At 33.6% G+C, this 22,481-nt stretch overlaps 2 protein-coding genes across 2 annotated transcripts; both read left to right on the forward strand.

Annotated features, from left to right (window-relative positions):
• The first annotated feature begins 454 nt into the window (after positions 1-454).
• Positions 455-17,976, forward strand: LOC149717773 (uncharacterized). The gene is made up of 5 exons (XM_089840689.1): positions 455-895; positions 11,524-11,752; positions 14,800-14,871; positions 14,945-15,257; positions 16,076-17,976. Exons 2-5 carry the CDS (start codon positions 11,564-11,566, stop codon positions 16,786-16,788), a joined length of 1,287 nt encoding a protein of 428 aa, XP_089696815.1. The 5' UTR covers positions 455-895; positions 11,524-11,563; the 3' UTR covers positions 16,789-17,976.
• A 638-nt stretch (positions 17,977-18,614) lies between these two features.
• LOC149717774 (uncharacterized) lies at positions 18,615-20,770 on the forward strand. The gene is made up of 5 exons (XM_089840691.1): positions 18,615-18,705; positions 19,050-19,242; positions 19,340-19,411; positions 19,581-19,890; positions 19,983-20,770. The coding sequence occupies exons 2-5, from the start codon at positions 19,069-19,071 to the stop codon at positions 20,543-20,545; spliced, it is 1,119 nt and encodes a 372-aa protein (XP_089696817.1). The 5' UTR covers positions 18,615-18,705; positions 19,050-19,068; the 3' UTR covers positions 20,546-20,770.
• The last annotated feature ends 1,711 nt before the right edge of the window (positions 20,771-22,481 follow it).

Genomic DNA, 22,481 nt, shown 5'->3' on the forward strand with positions numbered 1-22,481 from the left:
AAAAAGAGTTTAGATATAAATCAACCCTAACTATATACATTAATAAATCAGGATTATAAAAAAAATCCACAAAGTCAAAAGCCTAAAAACTATCCTTTAATATAATACCAAATCAAAATTAAAATTGACCAAAATAGCTAAGCCTAGGCCTATATCTCTTACAACAAGCAGATTAAAAGAAATACCCACGAGTTATGTACTGTATAAAGAAGACGTTCAATAACTCGACCGGGTCTAACGGTCAAACAAACTTTCGCCCGCCTAAACAAAATGAATCGGAGGTAGGCCTTGAAGAAGAGGCGTTAACAACAGGTATTGCCTTCCGGCAATTTTCGATTAGTAAGTTTCGAAAACAACTCTTGAAAATATTTTCTAGGTCAACTTTGAGACTTCGTTACGTTAGACGTTGCCATGGTAACGTATAGGGATCGTGGTATTTAGGGAGGGACACGGTGTTGATATTATAATAACTATTTACCTACCGTACCCCGACAACTTCTTAAAACTAAAAGAATAAGGGGAAAATTAAGAAGGGGGAATGGAAAGCAAGAAAGAAAAGAACCGCTGCTCTGGTTTGAGAATAAAGATGGTTTAGGGTATGAGTTTAACAGGAGAGAGACTGTCTAAGAGAAGAAAAACGTTAAAAATAAAAGGTTGATGGTAGATCCGAAGAGAGAGCGTTGGAGAATTCTTTTTTCTTTCGTTAGAGAGAGATAGAGGATGAAACGGTCAGATGCTTTCGAAAAGGCATCATCCCATTCCGAGTATGAGCATATTATAATGGACACGTGATGTACTTGACTCGTCCCCAACCGAGCGACAAGTAAAATTGAAACTCGATATAGTCAGTCACTTTCACCGTCGTTGGATTTTTGGAAAGACAATTAATTATCAGGTATGATATAATATATCTTTCTTCGTTTATTAATGTTATATAGGGGGCCTAGTTATAGTTTTGCAAACGTCAGATTGTCATTTGATGTAAATTGGGTTTGATTTGTTTTTAAAAAAGGAAGTTAATTAATATTAATTAATTAATGAGTTTGAAGTAATATTGAGACTGGGATAGTTTTGGCGGGGACAGTTTTTGATGGAGCAAACGCGAACGTCGGACGTCAAGGGATGTTAACAATGGATTGCGCGATAAATCACTAGACGTCTAGACGTTTGCGGTGTGTACTTCTAAAATTCGCGGCTCTTTAATTACTTTGTGGGTGATTTACAGTTTTGAGAATACTTGACATTCAAAGTAATTTGGGTGGTTAAAAGTGGGTGTATCTTGGGGTAACTGAATTGAACTGAACTATATAATGAATAATTATTAATTAAGAAAGAGTTCATTGATATTTAACTGTAAATGAAAGAAATTAATGAAAAAATATCGGAAGATTTTTGTGTGTTTTTCCATGAAAAACAATTGCAGTTTTTCTTAAGATAACCTTGGGGAAGTTGGGTATATATGTAAAAATAATTTTAACTAACATTAAATTAAATGAATTATATATAAATATGGGATGGAGATTAGATATTACAGGAAAAGGAAGTAACTAAGGAGTTAAAAAAATAAAATAAAATAAAAATTCTCGGTGTTATCAACGGATGAGGGAGAGATCAACTGAAACTCAACCCTTTTGGTTTTCGACAGAATTTAACAACGATTGAAAACTAGTCATAACAGTTTTAACCATAACTTAGTCATTCTCCGTTATAAAATAATGATAAAAACCCTCAAGGGTGTTAAAAATTAAACCATTAGAGGCGATGAAAGAGTTCAATACACTCACTCCAAGAAATATTTATTAAAATTAAAATTATAACTGTAGAAAAAGAAATTAAGTTTTAAGGGCAAGAAATATAATTTGAAATCGAACAAAGGTAAGAAATTTTTTTTAAAAAAAATATTTGAATGATTTATAAAAAACGAATACTTAATTATTTATCCTCGTTTGAATTTGACCTGGGGGTATTAATTACTTATGTTAATTTATATATAAGTGTGCGTTACTTTTCCAAATCAGATAATTATGTTTTTGTGTGTTTTCCGAGAGAAAAACAAACTAATTGATATTATTGCAAAAAAATATTTAATAATATCATGAATTAATACGCATTCTTCAATGAATATTATGTAGCCTTGAAAGAGAGTAATTTTCGCCCGATGAGTTAATTTTTAATTAATTTAATAAGAGCACTGGTATACTTTTGAGAAGTGACACCATTAGAAAAAAAATTTGCGGCTTTGTTAAAATATTAAATATTGGTACCGAGAGACAATGGAGGAAAATTTGAGAAGAATTATATAATTTTTTCATTATAAATACGTTTATCTTTTATATCATCATAAGTTTATAAGATATGTTCCATAAGTATGTCACTACCCATAGTTCGTAATGTTAGAGGCTTAATGAGAGCTAGTTCAAGAACGACGTGAGAATTGACTACACTCGGTTTTGCAGTCCATCCTCCTCTTTAGTCTGTACTAAGCCTTTGACAGGGCCTCACTAGGCGTCGCTTTACGAGAATCTTTGACGTTTCACCTACGTCACTTCATGACAAGCTCTCATTAACGAGTGACACACTTATGGAACATATCTTATAAACTTATGATATCATTAAAAGGATGGGCTAGACTTTTTTTTTTTAATTTTTCCCAGCCGGTGGCTATAGCTTTCCCCTTAATTACAACATTTTAATTGCACCACGTGGAATCATTTAATATTCAGGAGTCCTAGCTTGATATTAAATAATATTAATCACTCTAGTCAATTTAAAATTATAATTAAATAGGTTTTACCAAAAATATTTAATATGTAAGTAATCGATCGCAATTAATGAAATACATAATTGATATTATTTCATCGATTTGATGTCCTAACAAAGTTTGACCTTTGAACCCCTGAAGTTATGCACGTTTTCAATATTATACTTCTAAACAAAGCGGATTTAACTCCATATTGTCACTCTAACTTTCAACTATAATAATAAGAGTTAAGAGAAAATGACATAAAATCGCGTCAAGTAAAATGAGCCAATGACCCCAAAAAAATATAATGCACCCCAAAATCCTGCTATATGATATAACTCAAAACGAAATAGCCTGGTTTCTATCTATTCAACCAGAAAAAGGTCTTACATTGCCTCCTCCGCGCCAATACGCCAAAGTCCCCAACCCAATGCCAAGGTCAAAGCTAAGAAATACCGGAACTACTTCTTGAATAACACCGTTTCACCAAAATCGGGGTCAAACACATTTTCTATTTTTTTTTATTCTAAGTCGGAACGGGAGTAGGCGCTACACGGGAAACACTCTTAATTAAGGCAAGTTCTCTTACTGAAAAACAGGTTTTCCTATGTAAATTTTGATCCCTTTTAAGATTGTAAGTTTGATCTTGCGACATCTTTATAGACGGAACTTTCTACAGTTTCTTAAAATACTCAGATACATACAGGGTGCTTAAAAAATGGAGGGTGGTAGGACCGAAGTTAAGTTGGAGTGTTCTATGAGGGATTTTGAGGGATTTTGAGTCGAAAATGTTCAATGACAATTTTCCCTAAGGGCTACCCTAACATTGAATTGTATTATGAAAGAAAAATATACGTGAAATATGTTTACTGTTAGGGTGGTAGGACCGAAGTTAAATTGGAGTGTTCTATGGGGAATTTTGAGTCGAAAATGTTCTATGAGGGATTTTGAGTAGAAAATGTTCTATGAGGGATTTTGAGTCGAAAATGTTCTATGAGGGATTTTGAGTCGAAAACGTTCTATGACATTTTGTCCTAAAGGCTACCCCAAAAAATTATGAACATCTTAGTATATTATTCGGGAAATATATTTACTTACAAAAGGTTTGGGGAGAGGGGGGTATAAGGTAAGGAGAGGGGGGGGGTAAAAATGGCCTAATTTTTTAAGTTTCCGCCCTTTCCATCCATCCTTCCTAATCATCTTTAATTCATCCGTCCCTCCCGGGGAGAAATTGTTCCCCATTGATTAAGGTAAGATATTATTAAGATTGCGTAGAGTGTCGTTTGGAATATTAAATATATATACCCATGGATGGTCTGGTTTTGTTTCGAAGAATGAAAGGGGATGATTTAAAGGGCACACACACACACACGCTTTTGTTTAAAAATTGAATATAATTATTTAAAGATAGAATGAATTAGGAAGACCGAGATGAACTTAATTTTAATATTAAAAATTAATTTTGGTTTAGTTTTACCTATATTTCTTCAGTTATTTTCTTTTTGTGGTTCATTAGTAAGAACTTGCTTTCTCCTAATTGACGTAGCTAATTGATATCGCCAAAAGTTCAAAGTTCAATCAACCCCAAAAAGAGAAAAGAGCTGACTCAAGCCAAGGTCTAAAGTTTAGGAATCTGCTGGTATTTCACCTTTCAGACCGCATAATGAACGGTCATATAGTTCAAAAGACTCATCTGTCATTTAACCAATTGGAATTTTGTTATTATATATAACAATTTAAAAATATACCGATAAATTAAAAAGTTTAATAAATACGACACGCCAACTGTCAAACGCATTGTTGAACACCAAATATTCAAATTGTTTCTTTACTATCTCTCTCTCTCTCTCTCTCTCTCTCTCTCTCTCTCTCTCTCTCTCTCTCTGTCGTGAACGATACGTTTAATTGTTAAGGGATAAAACCAATATCATAACAAAACTTATATTTTGTATTATTCAGTTGTAACTAGTAATTCGTGACTTAAATGCATGCGTGTTGGTTTAAATTATACACAACTATGATATCATCTCAATGGAGATGCTTGTTGCATAAATTGAAATGTATTATAATATACTATAGTTTAAAATCGTTGCCGCATCTGTACTGTTTAGGTATATGAAAAAATTATACACAAAAAAGGTGTTAGTTACTTTTACAAACCATAAAACCTCCTGAATATGCAAATTAAAGGCCTCGTCAATATTAAGATGCAAGAGACACGCCTACATTTGGAAATATTTTAAATAACTTATAAGAAAACGAAATGACTATTTTATTTAAATCTAATTAAATTCCTTTGCAGTCTGTACCACTATTTAAAAATTAGACCGTGTAGATAAACTAATTTTAAATTACTTATTTCTGCCTACGATGAAATTCACTAAAATTTTGAATTAAAATTAAACATAATATGTATTTATAATTTATTTGAGGTAAAAAGCGCGCTGAAGCATACCTGTAATAATTAGTCTTAATAGATACGTCACTACGTATTAATATAAATTAAGATTTAAAATGTTGAAAGTTATTTTAACTCGTCTTTCTTAAGCGATCGCGCTTTTAGATCTTTTGGGTGTTTAAAGTAAAATTTTAAAAGAAAAGGTTATTTAGGGAAGGCGTCTTTACGAGATATAGGATTGGCTTGGCTGGCTGGCTCTCTTGGCCATGAGGGGTCAAACGAAAAAATATGGGAATCTCACGGAACCTTAAACTTATTTAAGTTCTCGTCTATGATGGGAAAATCTAGGCCAGAATCGGAACTAAAATCATACATATCTCAGGATATATTCTTTTCTTTCCATTTTCAACATTTCTAATTTTAGACATTTTGGGTTTGGGGTCTAAATTAAATTTTTAAAGTAAAACGATTAAAAGGTCACAAATCTTTATAGGAAATATTTGAAATTATTCTAAGTCCTTAATTAATATACATTAAGAGCAGTATGAAGTCTTATCTAAGAGAGCTACCGCTCTCCTAGAATTTGGACAAATAGTCTTCCTTGATTTACAATTAACAAACAAACAAATATGTTTATTAATTAGATTAAATAAAAACAGATAATTAACCGTATGCTAACGTTTGTTGGCAAGAAATTCATCGGTCAACATTTCACACTATTGGATTTTGATTTAAACAAAATTATTTTAATATTTTATATTTACTAAGATAAATGTTGCTTCTTCTAACCCTTTCAATCAAAATATATACCAGTGCAATAACCTAGGCTATAATAAATTTTGAATTTATGTGTAAACATGAAATTTCACGGCCAAAGCGTATAGTAGCCTACCCGGGTCTGGCACTATATATTGTTATTAAAATTTCTTAATAAAAATAAAAAAAGATAAATATATATTAAGTATATAAAACCCAGTTTGCAAATTATTATCTTTACAACTATAGGATTAGTAGAGTAAAAACTACATAGTGGTCACGAATTGAGAAGAAGAAGTGTGACCGCTATAACAAATCCAGTCTCGGGTAAAGAAATAAAACTTCTTCCGGTCTTGTCAGAATCAGAAACCTTGTTTTTATAAGCTATTATCAAGAAGCGATATCTAGGGAGTAGGTATAAGATGCCTTTGTATTCACGCGCCATAGTCCCAGTCCCCCTTTCAAAATACAAGGGGGGACGTACAAGGAGACCGGGCTATTTCGCATCCTCTCCTCAGTCGGAAAATACGGAGTCATTTTTGTCATTCGCGTCGCGCTGACGTTCACGAGTTTTCAAGAACCAATAAGATGCTGGCTGTAATTTAGAGGCGGAGATTAAATCCGGACTGGAGATAAAGCTAGAAATTTGGCGAATTTATACCTTCTCCCTAATAAACTAGATATCGCTTCTTGCTACTATATATTTTTTATTTTTTATTTTTCAAGTGAGCGGGTGTACTTGTAATATAAAATTCTTAACCCTTTCGTCTGGAAGGGCTTTATTTTTCCTTCCTCCTTCAAATCGAACTAACATTGAAAAGGTACATCTCCCACATTATTCTATTCAACTGCGAAAAAAAAAATAAAACTAAGGCAAGAAAATCCTTTCAAAAGGCTACCCTCGAACTTGCCAGCCAAGTTCGATAAAAAAATAAAAAGATAAATTATAATAACAGTATTTCAAGAGCATTTGAATTTTCTCCGAAATATCCGATTGTATTGATTCGATTCCGACATTTTGATCCTATTATCGGCTAATAAATGACATTACTTGTGTAAGAGGAGATAACTTCCGTGTGTGGCAATTTTGAGAATTATAATGTCATATTGATTTGAAGTTTAGCTACTTTTTTCGGATTCATAGTTTATTTTATATTTAAATTTTAAAATTACAAAACAAAATCTGAATAAAATAGTATAATTTTGTCAAATATTTTTTGGGACTCAAAAATAAGATATTTAAAATAGTAGAAAAATAAAAACAGGGTGTTTACGAGGTTCGTAAACTCAGAGAAACCCTATACTTATCAAATATAGTAAGGTTCAATATTGAATATATAATTATTTCCGTGTTGTTTTTATTGTTTAATAACAGATCAGATTGTTTATTAACCATGAAAATAGATGAAAATGTCTAAATTTTGATTTAAAATCTGTTTGATCTAAATTTTTAGCGAAAATTATAGAAATTAATATAGCATATAAGAAGGCGTGCGCTTCAATGTGACCTAAAGTGGGTACCAGCTGATTCCTTAAATTGCCGCAGTTCAAATTCTAAATATAGCTCGCCAAGAACACCTAATCTTGAACCAATTAGGGTCAATGATATCACGGACTATGGTCAAATAAGAGCGTTTAGGAAGTATAAATTTATACACTGTAAACTTAAGACCGTAATAAGTGGGTGGCGGTAAAAGATTAAAAGCCACCAATTCTTAATCATCCGAGTGTAGTTCCAGTTCCGAGAAATATCATTCAAGGATCGCTCAATTGACAAGATCCAAAGAAATATATTAATTTGTAGTTTTCATCATAAAATAAAATTCAATCATATTTTACTGCCAAATATTTCTTAAGAGAAAAATAGAACGAGGATTGGGACGAAATTTTTATATTGAAAATCCCTGACTTTTCCCGCTTATCCCTGACCAAACTTTGCCACCAATATCCCTGGTATTTAATAGAGCCCACTTCATCACACTTGGCTCATTTTTAGCATTTCTCGAAGCATGGTTTGATAAATCAAACGAAATCCCTGACTTTTTTGGACAAAACTTTAAATCCCTGACTTATTCCCCCCCCATTTACAAAATCCCTGACTTATTCCTCCTCATTTTCAAAATCCCTGACTTATTCCCCCTCATTTTCAAAATCCCTGACTTATTCCCCTCCCCCTTTTTCAAAATCCCCGACTTATCCCTGAGAACTGTACGTATAATAGAAATTAAGCCCCCCCCCTGATTTATTATTAATTTTCGATGATTATTTCTAGAGTTAATTTACATCTTTAGAAACCCTAAAAATGCTTTAAATCAAGGGAATTCATCAAGAGCAAGCAGACGTTGCAATTGATCGTGACCCGTGTTTACAAAGAGACCTCCCACAGTTACCCTGAGAAAAAATATCTATCTATATTACGAGATAACCTACATAAAATCCGGTGAAATAAAACCAACATTTTATAGTAAACAATCAAATAGATAATATAATATACTGTAGAACTAGAGAGGGGGGAGACGGTAATTAATAAGATATCTCTCAACACTATGTCGGCATTAATGTAAAAATGGCAGGTATTAGCTTTAATAGCGTTAAAGTGTGCGGGGAAAATAGCGTAACTGCCATATAAGTTTGTGCAAAAATAAAAACTAGTTTTAAATGTCTATATTTTCTCATTTATCCTTCGGGGGTATTTACACAATTAATAAGCTGGGAGGAGACTAATCAGCTAGACAATTTTCAAGGTGAAACTGTACCATTGTTAAAGGCGGGCAATATGTTTTATAACAGAAATATTTTAATTTAGTAAAATTGATTCTTGGGTTCGGCGGTGGTCAATTCTTACGGTTGAAATAGTTTAAAACTATATAGATAGTCGGGATCTCTTTAGCAACTCGCCTTTCATAGCTAAAGTTATGTAACTTAGTATAGAGATTCATATATTTTAAAAGATATTTCCGTCTAATTAGTAATTTGACAATTTTTGTAAAGTAGGACCTCACGTAAATACACGCACGACAAACGTTTCCTCCTCTAAAAGGATATTTACGTTTCAGCCCATATCTTCAGTACCAAGAAACCTAATCTTTAATTATATTTCTGCCTAATTCTAATGAATTCTGAAAGATTATTACACACTTGGTAATATCTATCGCATTCCACACCTGAAATGATTCGGAAAACCTTAAAGATGGTTTCAATCCGAGTTTGCAACTTATCCAAAGCTATAATTGCCTTGCACAAAATTATGATTAAAAACTTTACATCCGTCTAATGCATTATCAAACTGATATGACGTGTATCATGGGCAATCATAAGCAATACATTATAAAAATATGGAATTTTGACAAGTATAGCTTATGCAACCTTGAGAAAATAGGCCTAATTTCAATCAAATATACGCTGGCATCCTTAAATTTGTCCATAGCCTAGCTAAATGTCCAAGATTATCAAATATAAACCAACCTTAAGGCTATGGGTGTATTATAATTCCATATAAAAATGAATAATGGAGATTAAACGAAAATAATAATCTAATCAAAATGACCCATACCGGGATATGGAGTGTGGGGGTGGCGGGTAATTTCCGTCTACCTTTTCCCCCTCCCCATTATTAACCAATGGCGTGTAAGATATAAGTGACGTCACCTGGACAATGCCATTAACATCCACCCTCTCTCTCTATGTCTGTCTGTATCCCTCCCCCCACTGCCCCTCGTTTACATTTTTTCTTTTTTTTTTTGAACATAACATTTTGCAATTTTTTCCGATCACTTATAAACTTAGCCGGCTTGTTACGCGGATTCATTTGTTTCCGACTCGGTGTTCAGATAGCATATCGAAAAACGCGTTAAAAATTAAACTTCGCCGGATATTGAAGTCTTACATACAGTCCCCGTGATGAATTAAGTTATTTTGCACCGGTTTTTGGAGAATTTCCTTTTAGGAACAATATGTAAGTTGTTCTTTATATGTATATATAGTTTTATTTACGAAAGTCCATATGCAAGCTGAGATTTTAAGTTCAAAGGTAAATGAGTTGAAGAAATTTAATTTAAAGAAAGAGTCTAAGAAAATGTGTTCTAAAGTTTTGGCTCGAGAAAAAGCACATATGCTTAAATTCAATTTTCAATATCAAATTAGTTAGGGGAATAATAACAGGTGTTTTTGCCTATTTTCATTATCATTATCGAATTTGCGTAAATTCGTAGAGGTTCTTGTGAAATTTCGACTTAACTGCAGATGGTCTACAACGCGGTCAATTTCGTAACCGTCAAAATAAATCTACCTTTTATTAAAATATTCCAAAATAATTTATCCTATGGGTTTTTAATATATAATTAAAACCAAAGTTTTTATAGCTTGAATATGGACTTTATATATATAAATTTCACCACGTTTGTAGACAATTTATATTTAAATTTATATAATTGAGTCCTATATTTTTTTTGTTATTTCTTGCATTCGAGGAATCTTGAATTTAATTACGTTAATTCAAAACCAAAGCTTATAACAACGTTTTTAACTAACTATATTCAAAAGTGGTAATAACAGTTCAATGTTTCCTTGTCTTTTCTCATATATATTTATACCTAGTTCGTAAAAAGTTAAAAAGCTATAAAGTAAATCATGATTGATGGGACAGAAACGGGGAAGATTGGATATACATAATATTACTAATTTTCTCATAAAAATAATGAAGTAATATAAAGGTAGACATTTGAAAATGTCGATTATGTAATAAAAAATCATATTTTCTTCAAATACCTCTAAAATTATATCAGCTAGCGCGTTCCACTTTCGGTATATACTGTATCTTATATTAACTCCCAGAATTATTTTTATCATATAAATATAATTTTACGAATGGGAGAAATGAAATTCTTCAAACGTAATTTCTTACATAACGAGGTGCACAGTCTCTTTTGTAACAGAAAATTTATTACTAACATTTAAATAATCATTATGTTCTTCCCCCCATACTTGAAATCGAATTTATCCTTAAGCTAAATCAGGAAAAAAATTATATGAGAGTTAATGCATTACTCTTAAATCTTAATTCATAATTTTCGAATGAAATGTAGTTCAAATTCATATGGAATCTTTCTTAATACAGAGAAGAACGTAAAGTTTTAATAAGAAAAAAAAATAAATATATCATATTGTTAATAAGAAATTTACTGTTTGGTTCGATCCGAGTTCGATCGCATCGGGAAAGAGATTTACCTCACGCTCTCGTTACCTTTTCTTGACCTTTTATAAAAAATTTAATTTAAAATTATTAAAATTAACTTTTTCTATCTCTTAATGAAAAATGCGTTGCCATGGTGTTGACCTTGCACGTGCTTTATGGATGTCTAATATAAAAAAGACTTTCAGTTAAACTCGCTGTAATCGGGATTTGAACTAAAAGAGTTAATTGTTCTTATTTAAAACTATAACTGTGATGGTTCACTAATTTCGATAAGTGGGTGAATTATAATTTAGCATTAAAAGACTTATTTTATTTAATTCAATTAAAAAGATGTTGCTATACTCGTGACCGACTTTGATAAGGTTGCTATTTTAAGGTCAATCGAAATGCAAACTAATTAATTACTTTTCTATATATTATATTATTTTACAGAAAAACTATTTTGAAGAAATTTACTAGAGTTTCTGGCAACATGACTCTACTCTTAATAGAGTGGAGACGTACTCTGACATCATTTATCGTTAGTTCGATGATATTAATGTCAGGGGTCAGAGGTCACGGTCGTTTAATCGAACCGCCGTCTCGTTCGTCAATGTGGAGATTTGGATTCTCGACTGACCCCAACTACAACGATAATGAACTATTCTGCGGAGGTTTTACGGTAAAATACTTCAATTATGTCACTGACAATTTTGCTATAGTGCATGCATGCACTCTAAAATAACTCTTTCTGATTGGTTGGTCCGGCGTGGACTGTCACGTCCCGCGAATTTATTGATCCTTTTAAGCTATCCCCTTTTGAAATTTAAGACGCTGCTAAGCACTCTAAATAATGAAATTTTGGTGAAGGGATATTTGTAATTGTTTTTGAGTTTTATCTAGGTATTAAAATTAGGAAAATCGATGAGCGTGATTTAATTATCATTAAGTTAATTGTTAATCGATTCTAACAGAGACAGTTTTTAAGAACAGAGGAATTTTGGGTTAAAATCTTCGATGGGTGCAGAATAAAGAAACAGTCGGGTTCTTAAAAGAAATTCGGTAGTACCAAGAAGGGATATCTAGTTTACTAGGGAGAAGATATTAAGATGCCAAAGTATTAGCGCGCTATAGTCCCAGTCGCCGTTCAAAATACATGGGGGAACGTAAAACGAGGCCGGGCTATTTCGCTACCTCTCCTCAGTCGGAAAATATGACTGTAATTTTCGTCATTCACGTCGCGCTGACATGAGTTTTCAAGAACCAGTGAGATGCTGGTTGTAATTTAGAGGCGGCGGGGATTAACTCCGGACCTACCTTTGGACTGGAGATAAAGCTAGAAATGTGGCGAATTTATATCTTCTCCCTAGTAAACTAGATATCGCTTCTTGGTAGTACATAATTAAATGCAAAAACCGGGAAGTCGCTATAGTTGAGGACTTAAAACAATTGAGAACGATGCCTTTACAAAACGTTCTATAGAGTAACATTGTGGTTTACATAAAGAAGAGCTTTAATTCCAGCTGATCTACGCGTTTGCTTTTTTGTTACATTTTTCTTGTTTTCTTTTTACAACATTTCACTTCCTGCGTTGAATCCTGTATGCACTTAACAATTTTTAGAATTCAAGGTGTATCATATACTCCAGTTTTAGGAAAATTTAAATTTTGTTAACCTGATTTTCATTTTAAAAAAATGCTTTCTATTGGTATCTCTTTCAGGTAGCTGGTTTGGTTTGTTAAAATAAAACCGTTTAAATATGTCTAGTCTATGGGGAAGAAAGATTTATTCGTATATAACCACAGAATTCTTAATTCGGAGCTCTAACTAGATATCAGTTATAGCATAAGTTTATAAGATATGTTCCATAAGTATGACACTACCTATACTTGCTAGAGATTTACTGAGAGCTAGTTCGAGAACGACGAGCGAGAATTGAAGTCCTACACTCGGTTAATTTTGCAGGACTTCCATCTTCCTATTTAGTCTGCAATAAGCCTTTGTCATGCAGCGCCTGACCAGGCGTCGCTTTACCTCGAATCTATGACCTACGTCACTCACTTCATGACAAGCTCTAGTTTGTAACCAGTGACAAACTTATGGAACATATCTTACGAACTTATGGTTATAGTAAAGTGAAAATAATAATAATTTGAATTTCAAATACGACCGTTTTAGTAATATTTTTATATCAAATAAAGTATAGGGTTGATTGGATATATCGCAAATTTCTTTATAAATAAAATACTAAATATAAACGAAATACATGATCTTTATATTCGCTCTCTTGCCCAAAATAAGGATTAATCGAAGCGAGACGTTAGATTTTTATAAAAGTTCGCGAGAGCACGTGTCAAAATTGTTGGTTGGGAGTTTTTGTGATATTGAATTTTGACCGTATAGTGTACCCTACACCTATTACGTAACATTCTTGGGTTGTTCTGTGATGTGTTGAAAGTTCAACAAACCCTAACTGAGAAAAGGTGATATGATAACACGAGATGAAGATGAAATTCTACAACCCTTTTTTCAAAAAGCTAAACTGTAGTAACTTTTACATCCCAATAGAAGTAGATACCTTGTTATGCCGCGTTTCTTAAGATCGCGTATCTCAGGGGAAGAAGGTAAATATGAAAGAGAACCCGAAGTTCCAGAAGCTGTTTATTTTTATTGCGAACAACCGCGAAAAACTTTCTCAACTATGTTTCATCTACGATCTTTCTTCAAAATTGTCTACGAATCTGATCTCTGATGCCTCGACATTGAGAAGATACCAGTCGGTTCCGAACTTTTTATTATATGATATCAGTGTAACTTGATACTAAGCAAAGTGATTCAAACGGGTGTTCTAGCCTTTTTTAGTGCTTTTGACTTTATTAGAATACATCACTTTTTTTTAGTTAACATAATCCATTGAACAGGCTCGTCCAAGCATGATGGATATAGTTAAACCCCATTAAACCGCATCGGAAAGGGGCAGAAACCAAAACTAACTATTCACTCGTAGTAGTCAATAGGTATATAGGTACAATTTACACCTTTTTTCTAATAGATTAAAAAGGGAAACCACAGCTTAAACCCTTATTGCAAGCTCAGCCTGAAATCTAACGTGATGTAATATTCACCACGTGAAAGGAGTTAAATTAAACAAAAGTTATCAAAAAATATCTAGAGAGTCTGGATTACGGGTTAGTTGTAATCCATTTAGCACTGTTTTAATCTGGTAAACTTCGGATTTATTTGCTTCTGTAAATGTTTCACTGGTTTTCGCGTGATCACAATATTCGGTTCGTGGCTTCTACAAAAACCCCTCTATTATTATTTGAAAATAAAACTTTCTTTTGGAATTAAACTAAACCGGAAAACATCAACTTCCACAGGCACTGTTATTTACAATTCCGAACTCAAATAAAATAAAAAAAATAAAATCTAATATCTGTTAAAAGTGGGAGGCCTTTCCGAGGGAATTCCGAAGGATCAAGTTCAGGATCGAGTATTTGAAAATAATTTAGAAACAACGGGGGTTGATATTTGGTTACGAGACTTTAACTTTCAAGTAGGAGGTCATTTATAAAGGTCACATTATGGAGAAACTTTGTATTTATATTCGTGTCTTGGACTTTAGGGGTTTACAAACAATTTTAATTAAGTAGTGGCACCGCATTATATCAAGATGTAAACTTCAAAATTGTTAATAGAGGCTTCTGCCATTATTAAATGTTTTTTTAGGTTCAGTTCCAGAGTAACGGAGGTAAATGTGGTATTTGCGGAGACGCTTACCATCTAAGTCAACCGAGACCAGTGAGTTAATTTATTCAGTTTAATTATTAAAATTATCTGTTTTTAATCGAAATTTTTCTTTTATTGATTTCAGAACGAAGCGGGTGGTAAATACGGCAAAGGGATAATTGTTAAACGATATAACGTTGGTGAAACTATCAACGTCGTTGTGGAACTGACAGCCAATCATCGAGGCTTCTTCGAATTCAAATTATGTCCCAATAACAACCCGAAACGAATCGCCACCCAAGAATGTTTGGACCAGTATCCCTTAGTGGTGTCTGGAACACAGGGAGACACGCGTTACTACGTTCCCAATGGGAACACGGGCAAGTTTCCAGTGGATTTGGATCTACCCGATGGACTAACGTGTAGTCAATGCGTCTTACAATGGACCTACACAGCTGGTATGAAAAAAATCGTTCCCTTACTGTTGTCTGCAGGCCGATGGCTAGTGAAAGAGAGAAATGTTTCTAATAGTTCAGATTATTCAATTAGTACTTGACTATAACATCGCGCAGGGTCTGCAGACAACAATGGTAGGCTAGTACAATGCTGAGGAGAGGTTTTTATTTTTTGGTCCCATTATAGTAAGGCACAAAAATGGGGCAAATATTTTTAATTTCCCATTATATTTATATTATAATCGAAACCTACGCGGTTAATTTGACCTTTCGTCATTTATATCTGAGCATGGTTTCAGATTAAACGAGAAAATCTGGAATTCCGATGATGATACCTTCGTTTAAACAAACTAACAAACAATGCAAATGCACCTACCCACGCTTCCTATAGATCCTCCTCTCCTTCTTTAATATGTAAAACAAAACAAAACAAAACAAACGAGACTTACTAGAGATCTTTGTCACCTTTTCTCCACTAATGATTTCTTAAGACATTTATCCCGCCCCCCCTTAAAGGTAAGGGAAAGATGTCTTATCAATCAACTTTCCATTATCCCCATAGCATCCTCCCGGACGTAGCCAATTAAAAAAATCCCTCTTTGTTTCTCTGAATATGTCTGGCTATGGCCCTTCTTAATTATATTTCGTCCATGAGACGTGTCTGAATAGAGTTAAAAGAGGGCTTAAATTAATAACGGGTCCATGCACCATCAGTGTAGTATATTCAGCTTAGCTCAGTGGACGGATTGTATCAATATATATAAACGGGACAAAGAAAGCCACCAATATACCCTTTCACTTTTATTATATTATAATTATAGGAAACAACTGGGGTACTTGCGAAGACGGAACTGGTAAACTGGGTTGCGGAAACCAAGAAACGTTCCGAGGTTGCGCGGATGTCTCAATTGGTTCATCATTCATTGAACAAGAGGGTAACTCTCAACAGGATGACGAAACTAATAACGTACAACGGCCTGTTGTTGTACAAACGACTTCAAGACCAAGACGTCCAATCAGGCCGTATTTCTCAACCAAATCTAAGCCTAAACCCAAACCAACACCGACAAACAAACCCATTTCCTTCACACCGAGACCACGTCCTGTTGCGCCGGAAAGTACTTCGCAAAGGCCTAAGACGACCCAGGGTTACGTTAAAGCGCCATTATCCACGGTTAGACCCAGCACGTGGTACTACTATTCCAGTACGACCCCTCGACCAGTCACGTGGTGGTCTTACGCGACCCCTTCTAGGACGTCACCAAGACCCACGGCGGCTCCAAAATTAACGTCTTATTATATTTATGTAAAACCAACTAAAACTACTAAATATTCCGGTAATAAGATAAATACCGGAGGGATCAAAGGTGGCGGAGTTAAAGGTGGCGGGATCAAGGGAGGAGGAGTAGGACCAAAAGGACAAAATAGAAAATGTCGTGGTGTTGGTATTTGGAAGAAACTTCCTGGTATCAATGGTTGGTGCGAGGTTAATTGTGCCGCGGGTTATTGTCCACCGTCACATTGCAAATGTTAACGTGAAAATTTAGAACTCATTTAAAAAAAATACGTTCGATTCACCCATTTCACATCTATTTCAGTAATTGTATTTAAATTCAACACCTACTACCAAATTTTGAAGCGATTTTGTTTCTATAGACGTGAGCTTGAAAAGAGCCTTAATCCTTCCTTCGGAGTCAACGGAAGTATATTAGCACTAATTAGTTTTGAATACATTAATGCTATAATATATTCTTAGGAGTGTCTTATACCTGCCCCAATAGTTTTCTTGTAACCCGCTCAATTTAAAGGAGAGCAAATTTAACTTCGTGGTAATCTACTTCGCGTCGTTATCTGAACAATATGGATTTTTTCCATTAACTACATAGCCAAAAAATTCGCGGAACTATCGAGCTTTCTTAGAGGCATTTTCGCCATCTAGACTTTGGAATTTTAAAAAATATAAAGGATATGAGCAAAAGAAGATACAAAATAAGAGAGAGAGGAAACAACCCGTCATCACACTCCCATGACATAAATTTCTTTTCATTCATTGTTTCGGAGTCTACGAGGAATTTTTTTTTCATTCATTTAAATTACTCGACCAAAAAATGCGAATTATCATTATTTAAAAAAAAACAGCGTCAAAAAAGGGGTGGAACATTTATGTTATAAATTATTAATTTTTTTTAATTATCGTTGCAAAATAATCGATCTTAAATATCGGTCACTTTGCGATTACTTTAATTTTGTATGTTTTAATATCGATTTTTTTTTCATGATTTCTTTGAATAAAATTGTTTAAAAAAAAATAAAATTCGAAACTAATCCCAATATTTCTTTTTTTCAAGAAAAAGGATGACTTTAGTAAATTGTTAATGGCCTATTGAACCTTGAACTTTTTGTGTATGTTCTTCGGCATATTTACGCAAAGATAATGAATATCCTTTCTAAGAAAGGTTTCCCAACAAAATACATAAAAAAATCAGGGATGTCATGTCAGTAACCCTTGCTTTTCAAAAATAAAATAAAATAAAATAAACTATAAGATTTAAAAACTAATTATATTAAAACACTTGTCATTAAATTTGACTCTCGGACTTTGATATTATTTCTGACAACGCTGTAATAATTAACCAGGAACGGTATTTCCGTTTATTAGTTAAATACGAAAGAATCTAACCATTTTTTTCTCGATAAGGAATTTGTATTTGTCGGTAAATAATGATAAGTTTATTAATTTAACAAATTACTTAATTTTAAATAACGTATTTCCTCCTTACTAATCAATTTATAATCCCATTTATTTAATTTTAATTTTGACAAGAATTAGTAGATAGAAAACCTGCCATTATTTGTAATATATCCACGTGGCAAAATTAAATGACAATTCATATGTAGGTTTGTTTCCTACGCGAGTGTGTTAGCTAGTATAATACTAAGAGAAAAATTTCTTAACCGTATTAATCGGTAGCTTTCAAAACGTCCAAAAAAAGGGAAAATCCCCATAAAACTTACAAAGAAAAACGGTAAAGTTTAGTTTAACCTTTGTACTGGATAGAGTTCAAGGTGATAATCGAATTAACCCCCAAGTTAACAAATGGAGCGAATTCAATATTTGTCAATATGAAACTATGCCCTTAGCATTGACGTCATTAGGGCTAGTTAAGTTGGGGAAAGGGGGAACAAAAATGCTTATTTACTTTATGACAAATTGAAAGCCTTCCCTTGCATATTTCGTCAGAAAGGAACTTTAAACGTAAAATTTCATTTCCCGCCTTAAATACACATACATAGTACAATGTTTCAGTCATAAATTCCAACCAAACTTTATCAGTCAGTGGAAGGGTTTCGTTTTGGTATAAAAGACAAGAGTAGGTCCTTGAGAGGGCACACAACTTGACTGAGGAGACTCAAGTTCACAACCCTATCCCTACAGCAGCTGTTAACGAAGGTACGTTTCAATTTATGTTAAATTTGAGTTCTTAGCATTACTGGTTATTTTTTCGTAGACACTAATAATGATAAACGTGGCTGACACTTTGCTATTAATCAGTCAGTCTAATCTAATAAGTAATTAATATTCTACATCCGTATGGTAAACAATAAGGGAAATTGAACAATGTATTGAAATTAATTATAATACTTATCTAGTGTTTGTTTATGATTTTGTCGTACGATTAGGGACAGTGTTTCGCGTTTAAATGAAATAGGACCTTCAGTTGGAGAGTTTACTTTGTCGTATTTAGTCGAGGTTTATATCTAACGATATTGGGCCTTATTTTCTTTCCGAAATAGATACAAAAAGAAATTCAAAATGAATATGTGGTGTACAGCGTTAAGCCTAATTTTGTTGGCAACGTATTTCTTCGGGAACGTTTCCGGACATGGTAGATTAATCGAACCTCCGTCCCGTTCATCCATGTGGAGATTTGGGTTTAAAACAGAGCCCAATTACAACGATAATGAGTTATTTTGCGGAGGATTTACGGTAAGACTTTCCCACGTGTTTATCTCATTGATTGGAAAATGGTATATAGTTCTCGGGTCGTATTTAAGTCGTGCTTTTTCTATGAATATTTTATCAGACTCAGTTTCAAAGGAATGGAGGCAAGTGCGGAATCTGCGGTGACGCGTACGATAGACCACAGCCAAGAGACGTAAGTTTTTAGTTTAATTATTTTAAGGTTAAAGGACACAGCCATAGGCTTGCCCTTTAACCTCTCGTGGCTCCCATAAATTAAGGAATAGGTTCAATTATAATTCTAATTCCACGAACTTGACCCAAACTCTATGAGTGTAACTAAATTATAAAACTATAATATCTAGAACGAGGCTGGAGGTAAATACGGCAAAGGCATCATAGTACGTCATTACAAGGAGGGTCAAACTATACAAGTCAGCGTGGAATTAACGGCCAATCATCAAGGTTACTTCGAGTTCAAGCTATGTCCTAACAACAACCCCAATAAGATCGCCGTCCAAGAATGTTTCGACCAATACCCGTTACAAGTAGCTACCGGTGGAGGAAGTAAATACTACGTCCCAAGTACCCGTCCCGGTTTCTTCGACGTGCAACTTCAACTACCACGTGGTCTGACCTGTACCCAATGCGTACTTCAATGGAGATACACTTCCGGTATGTTTAAAACACCCGATTTTTAACTTAAACCAACTCACTACTACTAAGTTCAAAGTTAATAAACAAACTTTTGTACCACTCACCAACAGGTAACAACTGGGGTCAATGTCCGGACGGTACTTCCAAAGTGGGATGTGGTCCTCAAGAAACTTTCATGGGTTGCTCTGACGTCGCGGTAGGATTCGGAAACGTTGATGTCATTCCGGAACGACCGAACAAACCCATCACTGGTTGGTTAATGCCATCAGATTGGAAGGACGAAACCAGTCAAACCACCACAACGCCAAAGCCAAAGTACCACAATGCCACGTATGTGCATTACAAACCAGATGTTTTTGTACCGGCCACTAAGCTCAGTCCACCGGAACCACATCTACATATTGAGACGACCACAACGACAACTCCAAGTCCAGTCACCACGAAGAGGCCCAAGAAGGACAGGAAGAAGGGCGGCAACAAGAAGGGGAAAGGACGCAACAAGAACAGACCTGCAAAGAAACCGGAAATCGTGGTTACTGAAAACCCCGTAGTTACATCCGTCGGTGGTTGTCAAAGCGCAGGTGCTTATAAAAGTGTTCCTGGTATGACCGATTGGTGCAATACCAATTGCGCGGCCGGTTTTTGCCCTGCTACCCATTGTGCCTGCTCATAAGTGTAATTTTCATTCCTAAAATACCTAATCGTGTACAAATGTAACAAAAAAAACCCCGCGTGAACTTTTATTACACCAAGGTATTTGTTTTTAATATCAATTATAGCAGTTTTTAAAAGTCACATTTCCATTCCCATAATTAATTATTAAGTTGCTAATTAATTTGCGCGATGTAATTTATTTCACTCGTGATAATTGTCCGAATAAAATTCAGTTTTAAATAAATTTATTTGTCCAACTTATTTTTGCTTAATTATACTCTTTCAGCCGTTTGGACGCTATAAACTTTATAACTTATACATGGACCAACAATACAAAAAACAATTCTATTATTCGTCCATGGTTTATAGATCACATAAATTTTGCATTACTATATAAGCGACATCTGGGATGGAGAGTTGGAAACAAAGGTGGTATTCAGTTTGGTATCTTAAAAATTTAGATTTAAATTACTTATAAATATATTAAAAATAAGATAAGCTAGATGATATAATATTTAAAAGTTAACTAACGTTTAATTCACATTGAAAAAATCTTCCGAATAAGTTGCCACTAGAGGGAAATAGTGAACCAGGGATAAATAGATAAAACAAGGAGGATAAAGACAGGAGTGGAATTTAGTGACCGCAATCTCCTACTGTTTACTAAAGTTTCGGATAACAGCACCTAGCTTGCTCTGTTGGAATAAGATCAATTTCAGCCTGATTCTCGTATCGCTTAAATCCATTCCAATCTAAAACCATAAACCAGATCCTAAGTCAATATTTTCCCACTTTTTCTCAAAATTAAGTCATTATATCATTAAATAAAATTATATGGTCAAAATAAAAGTGTGTTAAGTGACTCGGGGGCCTCTCAAAGTTACGGAAAAATACAGTCTTGAAATTCGACGCCATAAAGAGTGTTACGTTATGTCAAGACGACTTGAAATTATCAAAAGACTAACATTTAAAATGAAAAATGAATAAAAAAAACCCCACGAGTATTGTATTATTTGGAGCCTCGTAACAATTCATAGTTTTCAAATAATAATTATTATATTACGATCTCCTCCTAGCCCTAATCGTCCCTCTAATGCATTTTTAATCTTTTTAACAATGTTGATATAAGAAAGATTCTTTTTAATCTCAATTCCGGATCATAAACCATAAGCTACATATAACTTTAAATTAAGTAATTATATAGCTGGATCCTATCTTAAAAGGAACCAAAATATCAGTAGAAAAACTGGACTTTCTAAGAGAATTTCGTTCCCTTCTAAGACTGGATTAGACCATATAGAAAAGTATCATTTCTATCATAATGAAACAATTAGCTTAGAAAAAAACCTCCCTAATTATTAATCCCAATAAAAATACATTATATCCCAGTTAATTAGGATTACACATTCGCCTTATTAAAGTTACAGTGAAATAGCGCGAAATTTTAATGTATTCTTCAATTACGCTAAAGAAGACAGGCTAATTAGTATTATTTACAGTTCACTTATCCTTTAGAACATCTCAAGAAACAACGGTAAATTCTATTATAAAACCAAACCAATAAAAATACTGCAGCAGACTTTTATCTTTTATAAATAAAACGTTGGAATCCAGTTTCTCTAGTTATTTTTCTTATTAAAAAAAATATCATTTATTTTCTAAGCCTAGTCTAAATATTAGTTTAAAGCTGAAATAAATTGAGTCAATCACCCCTGCAATTGTCTGCCAAAAACTAGGCCTAAATGGAATTTTAACTGATGTGCTTATATTTCAAAACTAACAACAGAACGAGCCCATATGTGTTCATTCTAGGAAAATGCCTACAGGGTTGGTTATGTTATAATGTAGAGAGATATGTAACTTTTCTATGATAATTAACAGTAATTATATATTCTAAATCATTTTAATTCAAATATGGGATGGGTATAAAGCTCAGATGCAAGCTGAGAAAAGGT

Source organism: Phalangium opilio, unplaced genomic scaffold (genome assembly GCF_054372755.1).
Source record: "Phalangium opilio isolate 3A_F unplaced genomic scaffold, DU_Popi_V2 ptg000003l_1, whole genome shotgun sequence".
In the NCBI taxonomy this organism is placed as follows: Eukaryota; Metazoa; Arthropoda; class Arachnida; order Opiliones; family Phalangiidae; genus Phalangium; species Phalangium opilio.

Excerpts from the sequence above, each read along its gene's own strand:
- LOC149717774 (XM_089840691.1), top strand. The coding sequence starts at position 19,069 with ATGAATATGTGGTGTACAGCGTTAAGCCTAATTTTGTTGGCAACGTAT. Across the intron at positions 19,243-19,339 it reads TATTTTGCGGAGGATTTACG|ACTCAGTTTCAAAGGAATGG; the intron begins GTAAGACTTTCC and ends ATATTTTATCAG. Across the intron at positions 19,412-19,580 it reads ATAGACCACAGCCAAGAGAC|AACGAGGCTGGAGGTAAATA; the intron begins GTAAGTTTTTAG and ends TATAATATCTAG.
- LOC149717773 (XM_089840689.1), top strand. The coding sequence starts at position 11,564 with ATGACTCTACTCTTAATAGAGTGGAGACGTACTCTGACATCATTTATC. Across the intron at positions 11,753-14,799 it reads TATTCTGCGGAGGTTTTACG|GTTCAGTTCCAGAGTAACGG; the intron begins GTAAAATACTTC and ends ATGTTTTTTTAG. Across the intron at positions 15,258-16,075 it reads ACAATGGACCTACACAGCTG|GAAACAACTGGGGTACTTGC; the intron begins GTATGAAAAAAA and ends TTATAATTATAG.